General features: G+C 41.6%; 1 protein-coding gene across 1 annotated transcript; it reads right to left on the bottom strand.

The window, feature by feature from the left end:
* Positions 1 to 3,362: 3,362 nt before the first annotated feature.
* CFD (complement factor D) lies at positions 3,363 to 24,521 on the bottom strand. The gene is made up of 10 exons (XM_003760833.4): positions 24,387 to 24,521; positions 21,637 to 21,790; positions 20,389 to 20,530; positions 18,841 to 19,071; positions 16,491 to 16,694; positions 8,315 to 8,399; positions 5,808 to 5,964; positions 5,277 to 5,424; positions 4,192 to 4,449; positions 3,363 to 3,809 (listed from the first exon to the last, which is right to left on the bottom strand). Exons 1-10 carry the CDS (start codon positions 24,439 to 24,441, stop codon positions 3,654 to 3,656), a joined length of 1,590 nt encoding a protein of 529 aa, XP_003760881.2. The 5' UTR covers positions 24,442 to 24,521; the 3' UTR covers positions 3,363 to 3,653.
* Between the last annotated feature and the right edge of the window lie 1,565 nt (positions 24,522 to 26,086).

Below are 26,086 nucleotides of genomic sequence, written 5' to 3'. Positions count from 1 at the left end.
TTATAGTGAAGTCTATTAAAGTTCTCTATTTTCCTCACCCTGACTGGGATAGAGCCTATGCCTGGAGAGCCATACTAGGGCAGGTCCCCCTTAGCTGGAGAAGCTTAGCCAAGGACCAGCCCAGCAGGAGCAGAAAGGTGGAGGTGGGGCAAGGAACAAGACATAGCAACTCATAAACGTGGTTTGGAGGAACAATGGAGAATTTGGAATGTGTATTGGCAACAGGAGAATCCCCACTGCTGACATGTGGGGATGTGATCCAGTTTGTCGTTGGATGTTTCATGTGCACCTCGAGTTCAAATCCCACTTGAAGTACTTCCTGGGCGTGTGACTTTGTCAATGAACCTGTTATTCCTACACGTGTTTAACCTATAGTGGATTGCTTGCGATCTAGGGGAGGGGGAAATGGAGAAAAATTCATTATACAAGGTTTTGCAAAGTTGAATGTTGAAAACTATTTTTGCATGTATTTGGAAAAATAAGAATTATTTTAAAAAAATTAACCCCCATGATTCTCAGTCTTCTCATCTGTAAAATGGATATATTACCTTTTTTTTTTTTTTTTTTGGCTGAGGCAATTGGAGTTTAGTGACTTGCCCAGGGTCACAAAGCTAGCAAGTGTTAAGTTTCTGAGGCTGAATTTGAACTCAGGTCCTCCTGACTTCAGGGCTGTTCACTTAATTTCTTATGCCAATCCTTGATATATAGAAACAACATTAGGGAAAGCCACAATGTAGAAGAAATAACTGAATATATGTGTGTGTATCGGTTGGCCTATAATCCTGCAGCCCAATCCTAGGAATAAGAATAATATATACTCTCATACATCCCTAAACACTTTCTTTTTTACCTACCCTAATTTCCAATTACTCACCCCGGGTACTCTGGCTTAAATTCATTGGTCCATTCTCTAAACCCAAGCACATGGTCAATAAACCAAAAAACTTTCTTGACTAGAAAAGGCAGTGTAGGGGCTTCATCTTTATTCTTTTTTTTTTTTTTTAATCTTTCTTACTTTAAGACTTAAATACAAAATTGGAAAAGAAAAAAAGTTGCCACGTACACAGCAGAATATAAGGGAGAATTAAAAATATATAGCAATACCTTTCCATTTCCAGAAAGTCTATATAATAAATACGATGTCGTGTGTGCAGAGCAATTTGTGTTTTCTTTGCTTCTTTGCAGATTTTCTGCTTCATTCTTTTTTTCCCTTTTCCTTCCTTCCCTCCTCAAGAAGGTTACAATTAAGTGCAGATATACACATAGATACATACACATAGATACATATATCTATAATTATACCTTTTTACATTCATATGCATCTATGTAAAACTTCTGAAATCTTTCTCTGAAGGTGATAAACATCATCCTTCTTAGGTCCAATTCTTTCCTTATGTTCTTAAATCCAACTCATCGTTTCCTAAATATACCACAGCAATATTCTAATCTTAGTTATTTTAAGTAGTCTAAAACAATTTTAATTAACATTACTGACAAAGTGTAGTTTCCCTATTTTTCTCTTTTGATTAAATCCCTTTTAACTTTAATTTTGTCAGAGATCATGATTATTACCCGCTTTTTTTAACCTAATAAATTCTATTCCTGACTTTTATTTTTGTTTGTGTATAACTCTTATTTTCTGACTTTTTGGTTTTATTTCTACCAGCTACCTTGCTCTTCAGGTACTTACTCTATTCTGCTTCCAAGAACCTTGCCCTTCCTCTCCTCTCCAACCTTCTCCTCTTGCCCTCTTGTTTCTATCTGAATTAAGAAGACTATTATAGTCTTCCAAATATATACGTTGTTCTCTCTTTATTCCATTTTCATTAATCATATTCTGTTCTATTATCCTCCCATCCCATTCTTTCACTCTCTTATTTCTTTATAAATTTAGAAGACTTTTATTGTTTTCCAATTGTGTGTGTTCTCTAATTTAGCCCAGATTTGATATGAATAGGATTCTCTCTAAAAATTTCTCCTTTATCACTCCCCTTTCCCTACCTTCTTATTTCTTCCTGAATTTTAAAGGTTTTTATACCCTTCTAAATATATATGTATTGTTTTCTCTTTAACCCATTTCCAATGAGAGTAGGATTCTGGAACTACCAGTTCTCTTCCCCCACCTGATTTCTCTGTGTCACTTTTCCTTTCACACATCATTTGCATAACCTAATTATTCTTTTTACCTTTTCCTACATGGTTTTGCTTTTTAGAATCACATCATACTCAGCTCTACCCTAATCTTTCCCTAAAACTACTGTATTACTTATGACAGTCTTAGACATAATATTTATATTATCCATGTATAACAAGCAAAGCATCTGTTTTTATTGAGTTCCTTGTAATTAGTCTTTATGTTTACTTCTTGCGTCCTGTATGTTAAATTTTCTATTAAGTTCATATCTTTTTGCAACAAAATCCCAAAAATCTGGCAATTCATTGAATGTCCATGTTTTTTTCATTCAGGATTATGTTTAAACTTTGTTGGATATGATATTTTTGGCAATAATCCCGGTACTTTTGTTCTTCAATATATAACGTTCCAAGACCTGTGATCTTTTAGTGTAGACACTGTTGGATCTTGTATGATCCTAATTGTATTTGTTTTTTTTTTTTTCTTCTTGTTGCTTGTAATATTCTCTCCTTGACCTCGGGGGTTTTAAATTTTGAAATATCAAATTTCAAATTTGATATGCCTGAAGATTTTTCTCATAGGATCTCTTTTAGATGGTGATCATTGGATTTTTTTTTCTATTTCTACTTTCCCCTCTCATTCTAATTCTTCAGGACAATTTTCTGTAATTATTTCTTGTATTATTATATCAAAATTCTTTTTTTAATCATAACTTTCAGGCAGTTTGATTACTCTAATCTTTTCTTGTTCTCCAGAGTCCACACTGAGAAGTGAAAGTTCCCGTGGCTGGAACAATCTTTGTCCTGGGAGCTTTCCACTGTCCTGCTGCAACTTTTGTTTATTTTTACCACTCTACACTCTCCCTGAGAAAATATTTTGTCTTGTTTGTGGTGAAGATCTGAAGAGCTTGGAATTTTCTGACCATCTTAGTGATAATTTTCTCACCATTTTCCCTTCATCTATAGTCTTAAGTCATCATTTGGCTCACTAGGGACCTTCTCTTTCTCTGCTCAAAATGAGAAAGAGAGAGTTCTGACATTTTTTGTTCCAACATCCTTCCCAGCTATAATGATGTTCTATGAAGAAAAGTTTTAGTCGTTTTCAGTTCTAATGCTCTCCAGCTCTTTCCAGAGGCAGCAGATCTGTCCACTCCCCTCTCTCCATTTAATCCCCTTCATCTCCTCTCTGCCCCTTAACCCTCTCCCCCCAAAAGAGGAGGCTAAAGGGCTGATTTTGTGGTGAACACTTTATTGAGAGTCTGCTTCATTAACAGTACCTCCTTCTCCCACCCTATCCCGTAACTGGGGATCCCCGCAGGGTAATCAATCCCACCTCCTTTCCGGCTTACTTGGATCCCCTACAGAGGAGGACGTTTTACGCAAAGGGACTCCAAAGCCAACCGGGTTTATCAAGGCAATCAGTATGGATTAGGTGCTTTGAGATCCTCAAAGGCTGAGTGACAGCCAGAGGTCCCTTGGATCTGTTAGGTCCCCTTCCTGCCCGGGAGTCCCAGGGACTCTCAGGATGCAGAGGCAAGGACGCTGTCGATCCAGTCCGTGTAGCTGGAGATCTTAGTATATATCCCCGGCTTCTTCCAGTTTCCGCACACTCGGGTGCCCGATGTCACGATGCCTTGAGCTACCCCATTGCAGACGAGGGGGCCCCCAGAGTCACCCTAGGAGGTTATAGGAGAAAGTCTTTCAGGGAAGGTGATCCAGGCCCCTCCTCAAAGACTCCAGCCCAAATCAAGTGCCTCATTCTCCCCTTTGCTGAAAGCTCCCCCCTCTCCTCAGTCATAGTGGAGTTCGGAGACCCAGACCCCGGGCTCTGCTTGCACCTGCTGGGCCACGCCCCCGTACTCCAGGATGGTTTTCACCATCCAAGCTTCCTGCTCCTACAGTCAAAATCGACCTATAGGAAGTTCTCAGGCCTTCCCCAACCCCTCCCAGGGCCCCCCCTTTTAACCCTACCCCGCCCCCCGGGAAGATGTCATCCCCCCACTCCGCAGGATGCCCCCTCCTCTGCCTCCCCCACCCCGCCCCGGCCCAGCCCCTTACCCTACAAGCATCCTTCTTGCGGCTTTCGGCACAGATCATCTTGTCGGTGATGAGGTTGTCATGGTAGATACGCTGATTGCAGACAGCTCGGTCCATGATAGGCAAGTCGACCTGCTGCAGGCGGTCCGGTTTCCGACCCGAGTGGGTGGTGATCCCCCAGCCGGCTACCGAGCAGAACGTGCCTCCAGCTACGTCCCCGGCCTCCCTCTGGTACGGGAGGGGCTGCACGGCCGGGCCCAGGGTCGCCTTCTCAGAGAGCTGAGGGTGTAGGGGAGCAAGGGAGTCTTAGAAACCCATCCTCCAGGTCCTGTCCCTGAGCCCACCCCCTTCCCCCTATCCCAGGAATAGAAAGGCTGGAGCGAGGAACCCCACCTTGTTTCCTTGCAGAAAGGAAAGAACTTAGGCTAAAGAGCTCAGAGAACCATCTGTTCTTTTTCTTTACCTTTCTTTCTTTCTTTTGCTGAGGCAATTGGGGTTAAGTGACTTGCCCAGGGTCACACAGCCAGGAAGTGTTAAGTGTCTAAGGCCAGATTTGAACTCAGGTTCCCTGAAGTCAGGGCTGGTGCCCTATCCATTGCACCATCTAGCTGCCCCACTATCTGTTCTTCTAGGCCATCATAAGCTTAAGAACTTGGGCTTCGGTACCTCTATCTCATGTTTCAAGCAAACGGACCTTTGTTAAAAGCAGATTATGAGCCAAGTTCCAATGGAAGATTTGTATTGCATTCAAAGAGATAACATGTACCACTACCAATCCGTACAAAGTCCATACAAAATAGTTTGGAGGTGAGGTTCTGGAAGCTGGGGGTAGGGAGGAATAGGGGAAAGGAGATAGGAGGTGACTTTTAAGTTGACCTTGAGGGAGGGGAACCTTAGGAATGTTAAGAGGGAAAATTCAGTACTTTGAAATGTCTTAAAAACTTAGGTGGATTGATTTCTGGAGCAGCAGCCATACTCACTTTCCAGGGGAAGGGAAGGAGAAGGGCTGGGTAATTTATATGCTTTGAGATCCCCCCAAAACAGAAAACAGAATCCCTGGGCTTTTCTAGTAGGATTGCTACTAGGGGAGAAGGGGTCCTACTGACCTTGATGAGAAGAATGTCATGGTGGATGGTGTCAGGGTGACTGTCAGGGTGTGGAAAGAGGCTTTGGACCTCATAGAGATGCTTGGAAGATTCTGGCTGGGACAAGGAGTGGGCTCCCAGAAGCACCCGGACAGTGGATCCTGGTGATCTAAGGAAAGGTTTACAAGCAAGTTATAACTAGGCCGTCTAGTCCATGTTTCCATTCCTTCCTTGCCCACTCACTGCTTGTCGATGCCCAAACTGGCCCTGATCTGCTTCCCAAGTTAATAGGGCACGGGGTGGGGAGGAAAAGGAAAGGATAAGAGGAGGAGACAGTGACCAGAAGCCTGTGCTTTTCCTGGGGTCCTATTTCCCCCCAGCATCCTGACACTCATTCCTCACCATCTCCATTCTCCTCCCATCTCAGCCTTCCCAATCTTACTTCCTCTCCCTGCCCTCCATCTCTCTCTCTCTCTCTCTCTCTCTCTCTCTCTCTCTCTCTCTCTCATCTCCACTCCCACAACCCACCCCACCTCTGCCCCCCAAACTCACATATCCTCCACACAGTGGGCTGCACTCAGTACCCACCACTCGTTCAGGAGGAAGCCCCCACACAGGTGTTTTCCATCTATCTGAATGGATGCCATGTATGGTCGGAGGTGGGGTGCAGCTTCCATGCCCCCTAAAATCCTTCCTCGTGGGCGGGCAGCTGGGGAGACAAGAAGTCTGTGAGGGGGAAGCAGCTGGATTGAGGCTTACTGCTTGCTGCTTCCATTGACCAATCAGTCAACCAGCAAGCATTTATTAAGCCCCTACTGTGTGCCAAACAGTGTTATTCGCCAGGGATAAATACAAAAATGTAACTATCCCTGATATTAAGGAGTCTGCATTATGTTGAGAGAAATGACATATATATGCAGAAATGTATATGGAATGAGTACAAAATAAAATTAGGGTGATTGAACCCAAGAAAGGGAGAACTCTGGACTGCTTGGAGGGATAAGGAAAGGCTTAACTGAGAAGATGGGACTTAAACTTAGGGAAGGAGCCTGGGGGACAGCCAGCGCCAGGTAGGACGTGCTTTTGGACATCCCTTCCTCCATATCTGGCCCTGACTTTCAGAGAACCTCTCCCCATCTGCAGCCTGACTCTCTTTACACTTGCACTGTTGGGCAATATTAGGGAAAAACTGGGGGTCCCAGAGATCATGGGCTTCTAGCTCTAAAGGGTAATCAATCCCACCTCCTTTCCGGCTTACCCTTAGTGGTTGTCTAGATCATCCCCTTATGGTACAAGTGAGGAAATTGAGGCATATATGGGCTCAGTAATCTGCCCCCAGTCTCAGGGTAGGGTAAGTAGCAGAGCAGAGTATGAATTCAGAGGTCTTTTCTACATGTAAAATGAGGAGGTGGACCACAAAACCCCCAACATCCCTTCCACAGGTAGCTCTATGCCCCCATGATTCACTTTGTGCCTCGGTTTCCTCACGTGTACAACAAAGGGGCAGGGATTACATAAACTTTAACTGCCAGTCTTGGAGCACTCCATGCTACAACCAGACACGGTGCACTCTGTTACTCAATCCCTCCTCCCACATGCCTCCTCTGCACAGATAACCTTCTGTACTTGGCAGGTACTCCTGCCCAACTCTCCCTTTCAGAAGCCTTTGTCTTCCTTCCTGGTCCGGCTCAGCCATTGCTCTCCCCAGCCTCCCCTGCCTTGGACAAGTGAAAGGAGACCTTCCCTCCAGGTTCTTTTATTTGGAACTTTTCTTTGCACTGGTTTCAAGCTCCCATGTATTAAAGTTATTTGCATCCATAACAGTAATAATAGCTACTTCCGTAGTGTTTAGGGTTTGCAAAGAACTTTTAAAGATATCATCACATCTAATCTTCACAACAGAATAAGGAGGTCCTATTGCTATGACTATTTTATATCTGATTTTTACCTTTTTTTTTTTTTTTTTAAATCAGGCCTGATTAAATGACTTGCCTAGGGTCACACAGCTAGCAAATGTTATATAGTCTGAGGCTGGATTTGAACTCAGCTTCTCCTGACTTCTGTCCACTGTGCCATCTAGCTGCTCCTCTGCCCATTTTAGAGATGAAGAAACAGAGGCAGAAAATAGTTACATGATTTTCCATGACTTGTCACACAGCTAGTAAATATCTGAGAACAGATTTGAATTCAGGTCAAGTGTTCTATCTACTGTATTACCTCACTGTCCAACTAAGACAATATATCCCTCTATGCTTCTGGGGAACAAAACATTCTTTTTCAGTTTCCTATCCATAGCATATGGCCGACTCACACAGGGTTAAATCCAAGAGAATTAAATACCCCATCCTGCCTAAGGCCCAGAGTTTGGGGGTCTTTTTAAAGTTTTACTTTCCTGATCATAGCCCTGAGAATTAGCTTAATCTAATGATTGTGAGGAAACTGAGTCACAGAGAGGGTAAGTGACTAAAAAGTCACACTGACAGAATCAGTTCCCCAGGTTCTAACTCTTGAGTTCAGGTCACTTCCCACTCCACTTATGGGAACTCAGTTTAAAGAGTCACAGAAGTTCCAGACCAGATTCTATTTTTTTAAAAATAATAGCCTTTTATTTACAGGTTATGTGTATGAGTAATTTTACAGCATTGACAATTGCCAAACCTCTTGTTCCAATTTTTCCCCTCCTTCCCCTCACCCCCTCCCCCAAATGGCAGGATGACCAGTAGATGTTAAATATATTAAAATATAAATTAGATACACAATAAGTATACATGACCAAACCGTTATTTTGCTGTACAAAAAGAATCGGACCCACACCACATTCTAAGCCAGACCCTATGATCTGCCTTTCTTCCCCTATAGATGAGGGAGTAAGTCCCAGAAGGAGTATGCTGCTTACTCAGGGTCACACAGCAATTTAATGATAGAACTGAGAGTAGAATCCTAATTAATCTGAGGCTCTTTTTTTTTTTTTTTTTTTTTTTTGTAAAATCCAGAAGCTTTTGAAGCTGGGGTGGGGGTGGGGGTGGTAAGGGAGCCCCCCTGAGGTCTACCTTACTCACCACAGGCTGCCACCCCCAGAAGGAGCAGAGCTGCCAGCCGGGTCCAGGTGATCATCATCGTGCCTCTCTTGCCCCCAAGCTCTAACTACAAGGGAGTAGGAACAGGGGCAGGGGCCTTTATGAGTAGTTATGCTGGGCTGGGGCGGGTCCTGGGGATTTAGCACGCTTGGACCTGGAACGGGGCCCAGGACTGTAGGAAAGTCCATGATTTCCCAAGAAGAAGGACTTGGCAAAAACATGTGGGAGGGGGAGAGGGGGAGGTACTCATCTGGAGCCTCAGTCATTGAGGGGCTGGAGGGTGACACGGCAGAACCTGGGATGACCTGAGCAGGGAGTGGATGCCGGTGCCTGGGATCTGCTGCCAGCGCGTAGAGACTCACCTCTTTCCTTCCTCTCCTCCCTCTCTCCCTTCCTCTATACTTCTTCCAGTGCCTTCTCCCTCCCTTTTCTGCTACCCTCTGTTTTTACTCTTCCCCTCCCTTCTCCCCACTTCTCCATTCTTTCCCCCTTCCTTCTCTTTTCCCCTCTGTTTTCACCCTCCCCCATCCCTCTCCCCACTCCCCTGTCTTTTCCCCCTCTCTTCTTCCCCAAAGTCAGGGTTTAGATTTAGCTTTTGCAATCTCCCCCTGATCTATAGTAGCTAAGTGTCTCAGGGCAGGTAGGGGACACAGTAAGTGCCCAGCCTGGAATCAGCAAGACTTCTCTTACTTGCTTCAGACACTTACTAGCTGTGGACTAGCAAGTCACTTCACCCTGTGTACCTCAGTTTCCTCATTTGTCAAGTTAGCTGGAGAAGGAAATGGCAAACCATTCCAGTATCTCAGCCAAGATAATTCCAAATGGGTCACAGAGAGTCAGACATGATTGAATAACAAAGATGGAATCCAGATCTTTAATTAATAATACTCTTGTCCTATTCCCTCTGCTTTCCCATCATTCCCTTCCCTCATAGTCACAAAATCTAGAACTGTAAACAGTGGATTGCTGGAGTTAGCTCACAAAGGTGAGAGCCGATTGTTAAATTTTCAATGTAAACACTTATACCAATCAAATTGGTAAATGCTACAAAGTGGGACTTGGTTTATTATTTTGTTGGTTGTCCAGATAAGAAAGTGAAGGAGAAAATGTAAATAATGTAGTTAAATTTAAAAGGGGGTGCTGTTTCCTTTTTAAAAAAATTTCTTAGAGAGCGAGTTGTTAAACTTTTGCCAGTATATTCTTTTTTATTTTTCAAAATACATGCAAAGGATAATTTTCAACATTCAACCCTGAAAAATCTTGTGTACTAAATTTTCTCCCTCCTTTCTCACGTTTCCCCTCCTCTAGACAGCAAGTAATCCAATATAAATTAAACATGTGCAATTCTTCTAAACATTTCCACATCTGCCAAGCTGCACAAAAAAAAATCAGATCAAATGGGAAGGGAATGAGGAAGAAAAAAACAAGCAAGCAAAAAACCACAAAAACTGAGAAAATGCTATGTTGTGATTCACATTCAGTCCCTATAGTCCTTCCTCTGGATGCAGATGGTCTCTCTATTACAAGTCTATTGGAACTGGCCTGAATCACTTCATTGTTGAATAGAGTTAAGTTCATCACAGTTGATCGTCACATAATCTTGTTGCTGTGTACAATGTACTCTTGATTCAACTCACTTCACTTAGCATCAGTTCATGTAAGTCTCTCCAGACTTTTCTGAAAGCATCCTGCTGATCACTTCTTATAGAACAATAATATACCATAACTTATCCAGCCATTGCCCAACTGATGAGCATCCACTCAATGTCCAGTTCCTTGCCACAACAAAAAGAGCTGCTACAAACATTTTTGCACATATGGATCCTTTTCCCTTTTTTATTATCTCTTTGGGATATAGATCCAGTAGAGACACTGCTGGATCAAAGGGTACACATAGTTTTATGGCCTTTAGGCATAGTTTCAAATTGTTCTCTAGAATAGTTAGATCAATTCACAACTCCCCCCAAAATGTATTGATATCCCAGTTTTCCCACATCTCCTCTAATATTTATCATTATCTTTACCTATCATCTCAGCCAATCTGAAGTGGTACTTCAGAGTTGTGTTAATCTGCATTTCTGTAATCAATAGGGCATTTTTTCATATGAGTAGAAATGACTTTAATTTCTTCATCTGAAAATTATTCATATCCTTTGACTATTTATCAGTGGCTTGTATTCTTATAAATTTGAATCAGTTCTCCATATATTTTGGAAATGAGGCCTTTATCAGAAACCTTGGATATAAAATTTTCACCCCAGTTTTCTGTTTTCCCTCTAATCTTGGCTGAATTGGTTTTGTTTGTACAAAACTTTTTAAATTTAATATAATCAAAATTATCCATTTTGCATTTCATAATGTCATCTAGTTCTTCTTTATTGCCATTATACTCTTGGCTAGAAGTGAGTTTATGGATCATTTGGTCTAATTTCCTTACTTTTCCAGATTTGGAAACTGAGTCCCACAGAAGGGGGGAGATAAAGAAAATCATACAGCTAGTAAGCAGCAGAGCTAAGATCCAAATTCATCCCCTGACTTCAAATCTATATAATTTCCACTAAGCCATGCTGTCGCCCTCCCCTCTTTCCTATTAATAATAATAGCTAACATGTATAAGGTATTTAGTACGTGCCAGGCACTGGGAGAAACCCTTTACAAATTCTTATCTCATTTAATTCTCATAACAACCCTGGGAGGTAGGTGTGGATGAGACTGGAACCCCAGAAGAGAAGAATAAGACCTTCCTTCCAAAGGAGGAGCCTCGCCCTGCCTGAAGCAGCTATGGAGATGGGAGTTCTTGTGATCTGGAATAGAAGAGGGAATGGAGTCTATTGACAGAGGATGGTTTGACTTCTCAACAAAAACTTACTTATTTACTTACTATTTGGGTTCTGAAGTATGTGTGTGTCTGAATCATGTGTTTATTGGGTTTTCCTCTCACCAAACCCCATCTGGATTATTGTTCCTATTCCTGGCGTTAAATTTTAGGAAGGAATCTAGATAGGTCAGTAAATGGTGACATAGGCAGTGAGGAGATGTAGGAAAAAAAACAAATAAATAATACATGTATCACTTGGAGGAACTGAAGAGATTTAATGTGGAGAAGAGAAGCTTAAGGTAGATATAATCATGCTTTTTTTTTTTAACCCTTTTTTTTAAAGTTTTTTTAAAAATTTTACTTAAAAAAAAAACAAAATAAGAAAAACAGAAAAAAAAAAAGCAAAACCAAATAAAAGACAATATTGTAATGTACCCAGCAGAATACTAGAGAGGATTCAAAACATATAACAATAAATGACCAGTTCAAGAAAGTATATATATATTGTAGAAGAAATTATATTCATTGCACATGTTTAAAATAAATTGGATTACTTTCCATCTAGGGAGGGGGGTAGAGGGAAGGGAGGGAGAAAAAAAATGTGGAACAAAGGATTTTGTAAGAGCGAATGTTAAAAATTGTGTGTGCATATGTTTTGAAAATAAAAAGCTTTAATTTAAAAAATTATATTCATGAGTGTTCTTCTTTACTTCCTTATAAACTGTTCTTTTGTTTTCTGCTGTGAACTTTTTTATTTTATTCCTTTCCCCCTCCCTTTCATCCCCATCCCCACCCCCAAGCAGGCTATAGTTAAAAAAGAATATGTTTATGTATACATATGTAGATATAGACATACACATGCATACACACATATCTCGCCCCCACTCCTACCCCCATACACATATACATGCCTGCTCTTTGCTTTAATTCTGCTCCTAACCTCCCTTAACCATGGATCCCTCCCTTGTCTTCTTCCCTCACCCTTAGCGTCTGCCTCCGACCATCCCTTCCCCTCCTATTTCTTTATAGATTTTGGAGGGTGCTATACCTTTCATGGTATGTATGTAGTATTGCCTATTTAATCCATTCCTAATGTGAACTCCGAGCCCTCCTTCCCTCTCTAATGCCTCTGTACCTATTCTTGCTCTGAACCTCATTTTATGACATAATTACTATTTTTACCTTAACTCTATCCCAATCTTTCTTTTGAGCTATGCTATTGCTGATGTTGATCTTATACATAAAGTATTCATTTCCCATGTTAAAAAAATATAAACAATTTGTCCATGTTGAGTTCCTTGAAATTGATCTTTGATATGTTAAATTTTCTATTAAGTTCAGATTTGGTAGATAGAAAGTTCTGAAAATCTGCAAGTTCATTGAATGTCCATTTTTTCTCATTCAATATCATAGATGATTTTTCTGGATATGATCTTTTTGGCCACATGCCTAGTTCTTTTAATTGTTGGTAGATATGATTCCAGGACCTATGGCCTTTTATTGTGGCTTCTTTCACATTCTAATTTTGTTCCAGTGTATTTGAATTTTTTTCCCTGTTTCTTACAAAATTTTCTCTTTGATCTGGAGGTTTTGAAATCTGGCAGTAATATTTCTATGTGTTTTTCATAAAGGATCTTGTTGAGGTGTTAATCAGTGGATTTCTTCTATTTCTACTTTCCCCTCATGTTCTATCACTCCGGGACAATTTTCTTGGATTATTTCTTGCATTATGGTGTCAAGGTTCTTTTTTATTCATAACTTTCAGGCAGTCCAATTATTCTTATATTTTCCCTTCTTGATCTGCTCTTCAGATCTGTTGTTTTTCTTATAAGATGTTTCACATTCTAGTCTATCTGTTTCGTTCTTTCTTGGTCTCTCATAGTTTCATTGGCTTCCCTTTGCCCAATTCTAATTTTTGAAAGAGTTATTTTTGTCTTTGAGACTGTACCTCCTTTTCTAGCTGGTTAACTTTTTTTCATAATCTTTTTGGGGTTTTTTGGATGGTTTTTAAAAAATTTTTCCTCAATGTCTCTCATTTGATTTTTAAGTTCTTTTTTTGAGTTCTAGAAATTCTCTCTGGATAGGGAGCCATTTCATATTATTCTTTGGGGTACAAACTTTTTTTTCCACAGTGTCCTCCTTGGAATATGAACACCAGTCTTTCCTTTAGGTTTTGCAAGAGTGAATGCCAGAAACTATCTTTGCATGTATTTTGAAAATAAAAAGCTATTATATTAAAAAAAATCTGTCCCTTTCATTATATTCCCCCTCCCAACTCCCCAGGTGAGCCAAAAAATCCAAGTAAACAAGACTCATAAATCTAAAAATAGAAAAAGAAAAGAAAATATAGGTGGAAAAAGGAAATCATTTTGATAGCATCTATTATATGTGATGCACTGTGCTCAGCACTTTACAAATATGTTCTTATTTGATCCTCACAATGACCTTGGGATGTAGGTGCTATGGATTGGTGCTCACTTTACAATGTGGGAACTGAGTCAGAGAAATTAAGGGACTTGTCCAGGGTGGCAGAACTAGTAAGTGTCTGAAGCTGGATTTGAACTCAGGAAGTTAAATCTCCTGACTCCAGGTCTATGGCTCAGTGCTAAATGGCACCACCTTGTGTCCATTTTCACATTAGCTATGTCCAAAAAGGTGTTTTTCTATATTTTGAATTCATCATCTATCATAAGGTGAGTGGCATCCATCTATTCATCCCCACTAATTATTGTCCTACTAGCCTTCCACCCTTCTGTAACTAAAGTCCTTAAGATGATTATATACAATCCATGACTCCACTTATTTTCTTCTTACTCTTTTCTTAATTCTCTAAAATTTGATTTCTTACCTTATCATTCAACTAAAACTGCCCTCCCCCAAATTACTGGTGATCTCTTAATTACCAAATCGAATGGATTTTTTTCAATACTCATCCTTTCTTAATATTCCCATGATTCCCACAGATCAATCTGTACAAAATTATACCTGTTCTTGTTATAGCAGTCTCAAACTGGAAATTAATGGGGTTTTCCTACTACTGAGGAATGGTGCAACAAATTGTGGCACATGTTGTTGTCCGGTCGTGTCCGATTCTTCATGACCACATGGACCCAAACAGGCCTTTTTATCCTCCACTATCTTTCAGTCTGTCCAAACTCATGTTCGTTGTTCCCTTGACAGTATCCATCTCATTCTGTCACCCCCTTTTCCTTTTGCCTTCAATTTTTCCCAACAGAGTCATTTTCAATGAATCCCATCTTCTCATTATATAGTCAAAATATTTAAGCTTCAGTTTCAGTATTTGACTTTCCAAGGAATAAACTGAATTCATTTCTTTAAACATCGATTGATTTGATTTTTTGTTGTCAAGTAACTCTCAAAAGTCTTCTCTAGCCCCACAATTCAAAAATGTCAATTCTAGGGTGCTCAGTTTTATAATCCAATTTTCACAATCATACACTGCTATTGGAAAAACCATATCTTTGACTATACAAACCTTTGTTGGCAAGATGATATCTATTTTTTATTATGTTGTACAGTTTTCCATCCAAGGAGCAAGGATCTTTTAATTTCATGACTGTCTATAGTGATCTTTGAGCCCAAGAATATATAAACCCCGATTCTGCTTCCATTTCTTCTCCCTCTTTTTACTAGGAGGTATTGGGACCATTGCTATAATCTTAGGTTTTTTTTTTTTTTTTTGGATGCTAAACTTCTAGCCAGGCTTTACGATTTCTTCTTTCACCCTTATCAAGAGGCTTTTTAATCCTTCTTTACTTTCTGCCAACAAAGATCCAAGATTGTTGGCATTTTTCCCAGCAGCCTTTAATAGTATTATATATATAAATGGGATACTTTTGTGACATAAGAAATTACAAAATGGATAATTTCACAGGAACTGAGATCTCTTATGAGCTGTTGAACTGATGTAGAGTGAACTGAAAATTGGGAGAAGCAAAGGCTTGATCAGCCCCAAAAGTTCTTTCTAAAATATTAATGTAAGGATCATTATAAGAACAGTGGCAGCTAGGTGGCACAGTGGAGAGTGCTGAATCTGAAATCAGGAAAATTTGTCTTCCTGAATTCAGATTTGATCTCAGATACTTACTAACTGTATGACCCTAGGTCAGCCATTTAACCCTGTCTCCCTCAGTTACCTCATTTGTAAAATGAAGTAGAGAAAGCAATGGCAAACCACTCTAGTATATTTGATGGAAACTCAAGCCAGCTTTCTCTCCCTAAAACCAAAATTCTTTAATCCACTCTGAGACCATCTCCTCAACCTCTCCTTGATCTCTATTGAACATCCTTAATTCCCCAAACTCTTCCCTGATTTGATTCTTCAAGCATCCTTTATCTTCCCAATTCTTTCCTGATTTCTCCCTCCTTTCTTTTGACCACAAAAATTAATCCTTCTCAAAACATATCTCAGAATCATATCTGGATTTTGTCCGTAACCTTTTCTCATCAATAAAAGTGACTTTTGGCAGGAAGAATGCCTCATTGTGAATTTGTCACTTTTTTTGCTCCTTTTCTTTAAATAATTGCTCTCCCAAACTTTATCTTCTTGACCAATCTTTCGAATGGTTAAATTAATGACTGTATCCCTTGCTTTGACTAGGGTGAAAGGAGAATCTTAGGCATGGTTAAGTAAATATTGAAGGATTTTTAGGAAAATGATTCTCTAGGGCGGGCCAAACAGTTAAATGTCTTGTTCTATTGTTCAACTCTAAATTGTTACCTAAATTTTACATTCTCTTTTATCTTGATTATGGATTTTTGCCTTTGATTTTATACCTAATAAAATTGTATATACCAGTGGTTGGACTAAGAGATTTTTAAAGATATAAGGATACTCTGCTCTTTCAGGTTCTTCCTTCTCTCAGTTACCCATGCTTAGAATTGAATTAAGCTTGTCTCTGGCATATTTGTTCCCAAAATGTGCTGGTCTAAGATGTGATTTCTAAAGGTCTTCAAGTGTAGGGCAGATAATTATGTACCAGGAATAATATAGTGGATAACCCTATTTAGGTAGAGGTTAGAATATAGGACCTCTGAGGTTCTGCACCATTTAATAATAGACTTCCTCATCCTAATAATGAGAGGATTATTTCCATAGAAAAATTCTAGGAATCTCAGAAGCCCACCTTAGACTTAGACCACTTTGAGTTGACTGCCACCTGCTGGCACATACTTTGGAAGTGAGAAGAAATCTTATAGCACGTTCAAATGTCAGCTGGAAAGGATGATTGGGAGGCAATTTTATTGTTTCACTTGTAGTATGGGAAAGTATACATACATATGCAGCAGCATGATGGGGAGAGGGCAAGTGGGTTAGAAAAGGTTCTCCCTCGGGGTGGCTATCCTTCTCAAGGACCAGTGAGCAGAGTGTTTGCGAGGGCGTATTATGGAGTTAATCCACTGGATGAACTGAGAGACTGGGGCAAAGCCATCAGGGAAGAAGCCAGAGGCACAGCCTCCTCGAACATAGGAATCAATGCCATGGACTACTCCATTACAGACCAAGGGTCCTCCAGAATCTCCCTGGAGAAGACAAAGAGAAAGGGTTGGTCAGGGTTTGGGGAAGAGCTGAGGAGACACTGAGCTAACTTCTAAGCCTCCTCTTCTCCCCTTGACCCTGCTCCCCAGCATTGATAAGAGCCCCTCAAAGACTACTGACTTGGGTTTGAGCTATCCAGCAACACATCCTGTCTCCCTCTCAAATTTACCCCCACTCTCACTTCATTCTACACCAACCCAGTCTTATTATTTCCCAGAGGGCCCCACCCCAGGCCTATATCCCTGGCTACCAATCTTTAAGGTTCAGCTGAGAGGGCATCTCTTCCAGGGAACCTTCCCCGATCTCCAAACTGGGACAGATTTCGTAAGGTCATAGAACTTAGAAATGGAATAGATCAAGTCATCTCTTTTCCCTATTCCAGTTGAAAAAAAAAGTGTGAAGCAGAATGCTCCTAAGGTTCAGTTTAGGTGCCTGCTCCATCAAGAAGCTTTTCTTGAGTATTTCAGTTGTAGTTGCCCCACTCACTCGCAAATCTATTATGAAACTCTTAAGGGGCATCATGGGTGAGTCCTGAGCCAAGATTCAAGTTCTAGGGGCAGCTGGATGGCGCAGTGGATAGAATACCAGCCATGAGATCAGAAGGACTAAGTTCAAATCCAACTTCAGACACTTAATACTTCCTATCTATGTGACCCTGGGCAAGTCACTTAACCCCAATTGCCTCAGCAAAAAAAAAAAAAAAAGTTTTACCTCAGACACTTAACAGACAAGCTATTTAACCTCAGTTTCCCCATTTGAAAAATGGGAATAAAGAAGCATCCACTTTACGAGACTATAATGAGGATCATTTGACAATATTTGCATTTATGTATCTGTGGCCATGTTCATAGAATTTAGCTAAAGCTAAAGAAACACCAGAGGCATTCCAGTCCAACTTCCATGTTGTTTCCTCTGCACCTTCCAATAGATTATAAACTATTTAAAGGCAGGAACTTTGTCTATGTTTGTCTCTGGAGCCCTGGCAGTCAGAACAGTGCTTAGTATACATCAGGCACTTAATAAGTGCTTGTTAAATTCAAAGTTCCCTAGCTAATAAGTGGAATAATCTTTCTAAAGCAGAGCTAGGTCCATATCCATGTCATTCTTCCAAGGGCAGAGACTAGGGAAGGAAATAAGCATTTATATGACATCTACTGTGAGCCAGGCAATGCACTAAGCACATTACAAGGATTTTGACATTCCATGTTTTGTTTCTGTCTTTGTGTACAGGTGTATAATAAATGCTTAATAAATAGTTGTATTCAGTTGTATGCTGAAGGTCTCCAGCTCTAAGAGCCACAGAATTATTATGTCCCCTTTAGTTCACTTTTATTCCTCATTAGAGATGAGAAAACTGAGGATTGATTCCCCTGCTACAGGTCACATAACCCCCAATGAGCAGAAATGGGATTCGAATTGAAGCCTCCAAATTTAGAGGACTTTCCAGTTCAATGAGCTATCTCCCTCCTGCTTCATCAGCCTCCATTTCCCATGCCTATCATTCAGCCCAGATTCTTATTTCTCTCTTTAATCTGATAAGCCTTCCTCAAGGCCTGGGAGTTCCAGAATGCTGGTTCTCTCTCTAATTCTGAGACTCTCTGGCTCCTAGTCTTACTCACCCTTGATGGAAGAAACCCTTAAAATTCATCTAGTTTATCCCCTCACTGTGGGGCAAAGAGAACAAGCATTTATCTAGCACCTACTATGTACCAGCACTGTGCTAAGCACTTTACAACAATTATGTCATGTGAGCCTCACAACAACTCTGGGAGGCAAGTGCTACTATCTGTATTTTATACTATCTTTTATGCTATCCATATTTCACAAATGAGGAAATTGAGTGTGAGGAAGGTGACTTGCCTAGGGTCACACAGCTAGCAAGTGTTTTGAGGCAGGATTTGAATTCAGATCTTCCTTCCTCCATGCCCAGTGGTCTGTCCCAGCCCACTGTGCTATCTTTTCCTAGAGATACTTCCTAGAGAGACTCATACCCAGGAGTGCTTATTCTAAATCAGATCTCTTTCCTCTATATCTCAGTATGTTTTTAATGGGCCTCTGCCAGGAACTGGGAGCTGAGTTGGGACAAGTTGTAGACTTGAGTATGGGGAATGGGGACCAGGTGATACTTACAAAACAGATCCCAGCCCGGCGTCGGGGTACAAGCGTGCAGAGGTTGCCAGAGGGGCAGAGGCTGGTGACAACAGTCACATTGAGCTCCTGCAGCTGGGCAGGCGGACCCCTGTTGTTGCTCAATTGCCCCCATCCCATGGCCAGGCACTGGGTTCCTCCTCTCACCCTCTGGCCTTGCTGAGGGAGCTGGGCCACCTGGACATTAGTATTGATGTTGGCTGTGCCTTCCAGCTGGGAGGAAGAGGAGACCAAAAACAAACACACATGAAGCTGGTCAGCCTAATGGTCAGTTAGGGTAGGTTCAGATTTGGAGCTCACCCGTCTTGACAGTGGAGGAAGTCTAGACTAGGAAAGGGAAGGTGACTGTGAAAATGGGGATAAAACCCTGCCTAATTAGGGTCCTGTACTAGCTGGGAGAGACCTTAAAGGTCATCTAGTCTACATTTCATTTTACAGATGAAGAAACTGAGGTAAGCAGAGATTGTATGATATGCCTAGAATCACACTGTTAAGCGATAGAGGTGAGATTTGAACCCAGAGTTTCCTAACTTCATTGCCCTACCCACTATTTCATAGTGCCTCAATTCTTGCCAGCTAGATTCTACTCTGCTAAAAATAAATGTCTGTCAAAAAAGAATGCACCTTTTGGGGGCAGCTAGGTGGCACAGTGGATAGAGCACCAGCCATGAAGTCAGGAGGCCCTGAGTTCAAATCTGCCCTCAGACACTTAACACTTCCTAGCTGTGTGACCCTGGGCAAGTCACTTTAACCCCAATTGCCTCAGGGGGAAAAAAGAATGTAACTTTTAAAAAATGATCATTTTAAATTTTTTATGCCCTCTAAACTTCATTGTTCTGGGTCAGTAGAGTGATTGCCCTGATTTAGTCAATGGCTGTTTTTCAGAGCTTTTCCCACTCTACGTGTTGCCTTTGCAATAGGAGTATGTTATAGATAGGACTTTGTTCTAAGGAAAGTGCTTTGGGGACCTTAAATAAAGCACTATCATCCCTATGGGAAAGTGAGGTATCATTGTTGTCAAGAGGCTATTATAGTCCTTTGATTTCTGCTCATAAAATAGCAATTTTAGCTTCCTTTCCTTTTTTTCTTTTTGCTGAGGCAATTGGGGTTAAGGGACTTGCCCAGGTTCACACATCTAGGAAGTGTTAGGGTGTTCTGAAGTCAAATTTGAACTCAGGGCCTCCTGACTCCAGGGCTGGTGCTTTATCCACTGCACCACTTAGCTGCCCCTAGCTTCTCTTTCTATAACACTTGGTTAATGAAGCAATTTCTCTTCAGCAGCTTTGGGAGGGAAAGAAGGAAAATTATGTTATGACATAATATTATAATGATGATTTCACAGATGACAAAATTGAAACCTGGAGAGGGGCAATAACTCCTAGTCACCATTTCTTAGTGTCAGAGCCAGAATGTGACCCTCAATCTTCTGACTTCTGTTTATCCTCCAGGGCGTTGAGCTCCCTTGAATCCCTGCCTCCAGGAGCCTTAGGGTTCTGGGTACCATTCCCCACTCCTCCTTATGTCACACACCTGAAGAATCACAATGTCATTCTGCAGGGTCTGAGGGTTGAAGCCGTTCTCGAAGACTCTTTGAACACGCAGCCTCTGCTGTGTGGGTTCTAGACTGCGAATGTTGTGGGCCCCCAGCACCACCTGAATGCTCCCAGGGTTCCTAAGTTGGGAAGAAAAACTTGGAATGAAGGCTAACAACAGCATAGGAGAGGCCCAGCTAGGAAGATCAGCTAACCACTATCTAAATCTTGACCCACTTTAAAATCCAGATTTCCAGCTGGGGGAGAACCTTCAGATACCTCTTGAGGCAGCTGGGAGAAAAAAGGGGAAACAAAGTATAGGCCTGGGAGGAGGAACAGGGATGTTCAGAAGACTTCATCTTTGGCTGGGCTCCATGAGGCTTTATCTCCACTCCCCCTTCTATTTTTTTTTTTTTTTGCTGAGGTAATTGGGGTTAAATGACTTGCTCAGGGCCACACAGCTAGGATGTCTAAATATCTGAGAGCAGATTTGAACTCAGGTCCTCCTGACTTCAGGGCTGGTGCTCTGCCCACTTCACCACCTTGCTGCCCCCTCCCCTTTCTTCTTACAAAATCATGAACTCCTATGATGTCAGAGTAAGATGGGGAAACTGAGCCCCACAAGGGATTTGCCTCAAGGTTGCAGTTTCAAGCACCTACAATGTGCTTAACACACTGCCTGCCATATAATAGATGCTTCATGTTTGTTGACAAAGCTGGGACTGAAACTCAGACTTTCAGATTTCAAATTGAGCTGAAAGAAACTTTAGACATAGAATATCAGAACTGGGAGGCCCTTAGAACACAGGATGGCAGGACTAGGAGGACCCTTAGATCACAGAATGTCAGATCTGGGAAGGACCTTAGAACCCAGAATGTCAGAGCTGGGAGGGCCCTTAGAACCCAGGAGGTCAGAGCTGGGAGGGCCCTTAGAACTCAGGAGGTCAGGGCTGGGAGGGCCCTTAGAACCCAGGAGGTCAGAGCTGGGAGGGCCCTTAGAACACAGAATAAAAGAACAGAGATTTAGAACCTGAATCTTCCTTAGAAGTTTCCTAATCACACAGCTCATTTTACAGCTGAGGAAGCTCACTGTGTGCCAGGTGCTAACCACTTCCACTCTTAGAGCCCCAATCATAGAGTTACTCCCCACCCATGGATTGCACTCTTGCAGGCGCTACATGTTAGAACGTCTCTTCTCTTGCTCCCTGGGACAGGTCTTTCTGCCCACACTCCTTTGGTTACTCACTTGTCACTTAGGCAGTGGGCTGCAGTCATCACGAACCTAGGATGGATCAGGGTCCCCCCACAGAAGTGGCTGCGCTGCTGCAGAGATGCTATGTACGGGCGGGAATGAGGTACAGCGGTCCTTCCTCCTACGATCTCCGAGCCCAGGACTGGACCTCATGGGATCAGAGAGACAAGGTCAGAAACCAGATGGAGGAGGAAAAGCTCCATCTCTTCCCCCTCCCTCCTGCCCCTCCCTTTATAAAGTTTCACTTACATGAACCGATACCAAATGAAATGAGCAGGACCAGAAGAACATTGTATACAGTAACAGCAACATTGTGTAAGGATCAATTATAAAGGATTTAACTCCTCTCCACAATACAGTGATCCAAGACAATTCCAAAAGATTCATGATGAAAAATATCATCCACATCCAAAGAAAGAAGTTTTGGAATTTGAATGCATATTGAAGCATATATTTTTATTTTTTAATTTTTCTTCTTTTATTTTGCAGCATGGCTAATACATATTTTGCATGATTTTACAGTATAATTGCTATGCCTTTTTTTTTTTTTTTGCCTGATGGGTAGGAAAGGGATGGGAGGGAGGCAAAAAATTCAAAATTCAACTTAAAAAGAGATTAATAAATAAATGAATAATAAGTGGGGGGGGTTTAAGTTTAAAAGTAATAGCAGTGTTCTGGGATGACCAGCTGTAAATGACGTACATTCATTTTACAGTAATCCACAACTACTCTGGATTTATAATGAGAAATCTTATCCATACCCACAGAAGGAACTGATCAAGTCTGGAGACAGATAGAAGCATTCTCTATTTCTCTCTTTATCTCTCTCTTTATTTTTAACTTGATTTTTCTTGAGCGTTTTTATTTTCATTAGGTGGAAGATCTATGTTTTCTTTCACAACTTGACTTTTATGGAAATGTTTTGCATAACTTTACATGCATAACTTCTTAATTGTGGATGGGAATAAAGGAGAGAATCTAAAAAATCTAAAAAACAAATGAAAAAAATTGTTTTGAATGTTACTGGGGGAAATATAAAATAAATAAATTAATTCAAAAAAACAAAGTTTATCCCTTCTTCCTCCTATTATCTGTTAGTCAGTAGGTAAGAGGGATAATTACTTTCTCCAATATTGCCCAATAAGCCAGTAACAGATCCAGAAACTTGGACTCCTGACATCTTTCTTGGATGCTCCATCCTCGAACTTAGTGCTGTCCTTCTCCAGAAGTGTCATCCTGCACTCCTGGCTATCCAGGGGGAGTATAATCACTGCTTCATATTTCAAAAAATATAAGAAAATAGAGAGAGAAGGAGGTGGGGAAGAGAGAGACACAGAGAGACAGAAAGGAAAGGGGGGAGAGGTAGACAGAGAGATAGAGACAGACAGACAGAAAGACAGAGACAGAGGAGGGGGAGGGAAAGAGGGAGGGAGAGAGGGAGAGAAGAGATGCAGAGACAGAGTGAGACATGCTCTATAGTTTAGATTTTAAAGTATTTAAAGAAATGATGAATATGATCTTGTGGTCTAAAATTGTATGGGGAAAGTCATCCCAAGAGGGATGGGAAATTCTCAAGAATGAAATACAGAAAAACAAACCATCCAATGATGATTTTAGACAAGAATGGCTTTTCTAAAAAGAATAATGTGACCACAGAGGGAGCTCATTAAACAATTGAGATTTTAAAAAAATACATTTGCAAAATATGGAAACAATAACCAGCAACAAATTTATACAAAGAGAGGAATCATCCTGTAAAAACAGGGTCAGGAATGTTAATGCTCAGAAAGAAAGCCTGAGAAGAAAAATCTATGCTTCTGGCTCTGAAATTCTATATTTTGTTTTCTAAGACCCCTCCTAGCTGAGGAATTTTTATATTTGAGTTTCTAAAGCCCTTTCAGCTCCAGCATTCTATGTTTTAAGTTTTCTCCTAATTCTGATGTACCTTTCCCTCTGCCCTAGTCTCTTTTTCTATGTCTGACGCCCTATTGTTTCCCTTCCCTTTTCCATTTTAATAGTTTCTATTTCATGTTTCTTATCCTCAACTTCTAAAATATCCTAATCTTAGACATTTGGAACACTTTGGATTTTACATTTTAAGAGCCTACATTCTACATTCACCACTGCTTTCCTGGTCTGAAATACTATGACATTGCTTTTCACTCAAACCTTCCATCTTAGAAGATTCCTCTTGTCTTACATTTTGTGCTTTATACTCTATAGACCTTATTATTTTCTATCCTCTGTATTCTATATTCTTTCAGTTTCAGCATTTTAGGTTCTGTGTTATCAGGTTTTTTCTAGCTCTGATAGTCTGTACTCTATATTCTAAGGAACCTCCCAGTTCTAATCTATATTTTACATCTTTAGTTTAACACAGTGCTTACCTAGTACATAGTAGAAGCTTAATAAATGCTCCATCATTTATCTGCCTACTTAACAAGTCATTCGTCTGCCCTCCCATCCATCCATCCATCCATCCATCTATCTTCCAATTCTAATATTCCATGTTCTAAAGCATCTCCTAGCTCTATGATCTGTAACTAAGCCCCTTCTAAAAAGTATCTTGAGTAATAATGTCGGTATGAATGAATAAATAAATGACTGTTCCTCCTTGTCCTGATGGGAGATCTCTGTGATTGGAATCTCCTTGTACTTTCTACTGTCTCTTAGCCACCATCCACTAGACTTTATCTCTCTAATGCTAAACAAATGGGTGAGCAGGCAGACAAACAGAAACTTACTCCCATGGATGAAGACCAGCAGGAGGAGCAGAGTGCCATGAAGGAGGGACGCCATGCTGCAAGGAGGCAGTGGGTGTCTGCAGCAGCCTTTGGGGTCTTCATGGGTCCCCCCTTTCCTAATCTCTCCTCTTATAGTCCCTTGTGGAAAGTTCGTTGCAATTGCCCCATAGATCGGGCGTTAGTTGGGAGCTGTTACTTCACCGATTTCCTTGATCACTTGATCAGGGGGCAGGATATAGGTACCCAGGACCCTGGGGAATGGGGCAATAAAGGGATGTGAGATATAGGAACCTCAGAAGCAATGGCAGCCTCCTACAACAGGCCAGAAAGGGAGTGGGCAGAACACATCCTTAGCTGGAGCAGTCTCAGGGAGTTATAATTCCAGCTCTGTGTAGATTATGGGCCTCAAAATCCTTGAATCTCAGAGCTAGAAGTGATTTTAGCAGAGTCCATCTCCCAGATTGATAGATCCTCCTCTCTAATGTCCCTACAGGTCATCTACCCACAGTCTAAACTCCTCTGGTACTACTGCCAGGGAGTTCATTACCCTAGGAGAGCCCAGTTTCCCTCATCCAATCTCAAAATTAAATCCTTTTGGTAGTTCCCTGGCAGGGAGCTTACTAACCCAGAAGAGCCTAGGACCCCTCATCTACCCTCAGTCTAAGCTTCTCTGGTACTACTGCCAGGGACCTCACTACCCCAAGAGAGCCCCGTGTCCCTCATCCAATCTCAACCTAAATTCTTTCAGTAGTTCTCTGGCAGGGAGCTCACTAACCCAGAAGAGCCTAGGACCAATCATCTACCCTCAGTCTAAACTCTTCTGATGTTCCTCCTAGGGAGTTCACCACCCCAGGACTCCTCATCCACCCTCAGTCTATATCCTCTGGTGCCCCTGGCAGGGAGCTCACTACCACAGGAGAGCCCAAGACCCCTCATCCAATCTCAATCTAAATCCTTGTGGTGGTTCCCTGGCAGGGAGTTTATTATCTCAGGAGAGCCCAGGACACCTCATCCACCCTCAGTCTAAATCCTTCATTATCTGAAGTGTGCTCAGGGCCTTTTATACAATTTTAGTCTAAACCCCTCTGGTGCTCCTACCAGGGAGCTCACTACCCCAGGAGAGCCCAAGATCCCTCATCCAATCTCAATCTAAACCCCTCTGGTGGTTCCCTGGAAGGGAGCTCACTACCTCAGGAGGGCTCAGGACCCTTCATTTACCCTCTGCCCAAACCCCTCTGGTGCTCCTGCCAGGAAGCTCACCACCACAGTAACCCCAAAGCCTCCTCAGAAACTGCCAGTTTCCTTTCCAAATTCCCGGAAAGATGTTCCAGTGTCAACTGTCTGTCTTGTCAAATGATGCAAGAGCAAACGGTGGCTGGGGGAAGAGGGGAGGGGAGGAAGGAGAAGGTTATGTAGTAGAGAAAGAAGGGGGAGATAATCTGACTAAGCTTTCAGCCTGGCAGGAAGGGGTCAGGTCCGTTACAGGAGGCAACTGGCGGCTCATTTCTTGAGACTGGGCCAATTCAACTTGGCTTCGGAGGCCCACACAATTATCTCTCTAATTATCAGGGTTTCCAAATGTCATTTCTGTTTTAACACTGGAATATAACCAGAGCTCCATGCTCAAAGGGTCAAAATCATACACACACAGAGAGGCTCACATATGCAGGGACACCCGTGCATTTGGGCTTGCTTAAACA

Source organism: Sarcophilus harrisii, chromosome 1 (assembly GCF_902635505.1).
Source record: "Sarcophilus harrisii chromosome 1, mSarHar1.11, whole genome shotgun sequence".
Classification (NCBI taxonomy): Eukaryota; Metazoa; Chordata; class Mammalia; order Dasyuromorphia; family Dasyuridae; genus Sarcophilus; species Sarcophilus harrisii.
Note: the sequence above shows the minus strand (reverse complement) of the source record. Positions and strands in the feature narration are given on the sequence as shown.

Coding starts and splice junctions, on each gene's coding strand:
- CFD (XM_003760833.4), bottom strand. CDS start 24,441: ATGGCGTCCCTCCTTCATGGCACTCTGCTCCTCCTGCTGGTCTTCATC. Junction 19,072..20,388: donor ATGACATTGTGATTCTTCAG/GTGTGTGACATA, acceptor TCTTCCTCCCAG/CTGGAAGGCACAGCCAACAT. Junction 3,810..4,191: donor GCAAGAAGGATGCTTGTAGG/GTAAGGGGCTGG, acceptor ATAACCTCCTAG/GGTGACTCTGGGGGCCCCCT.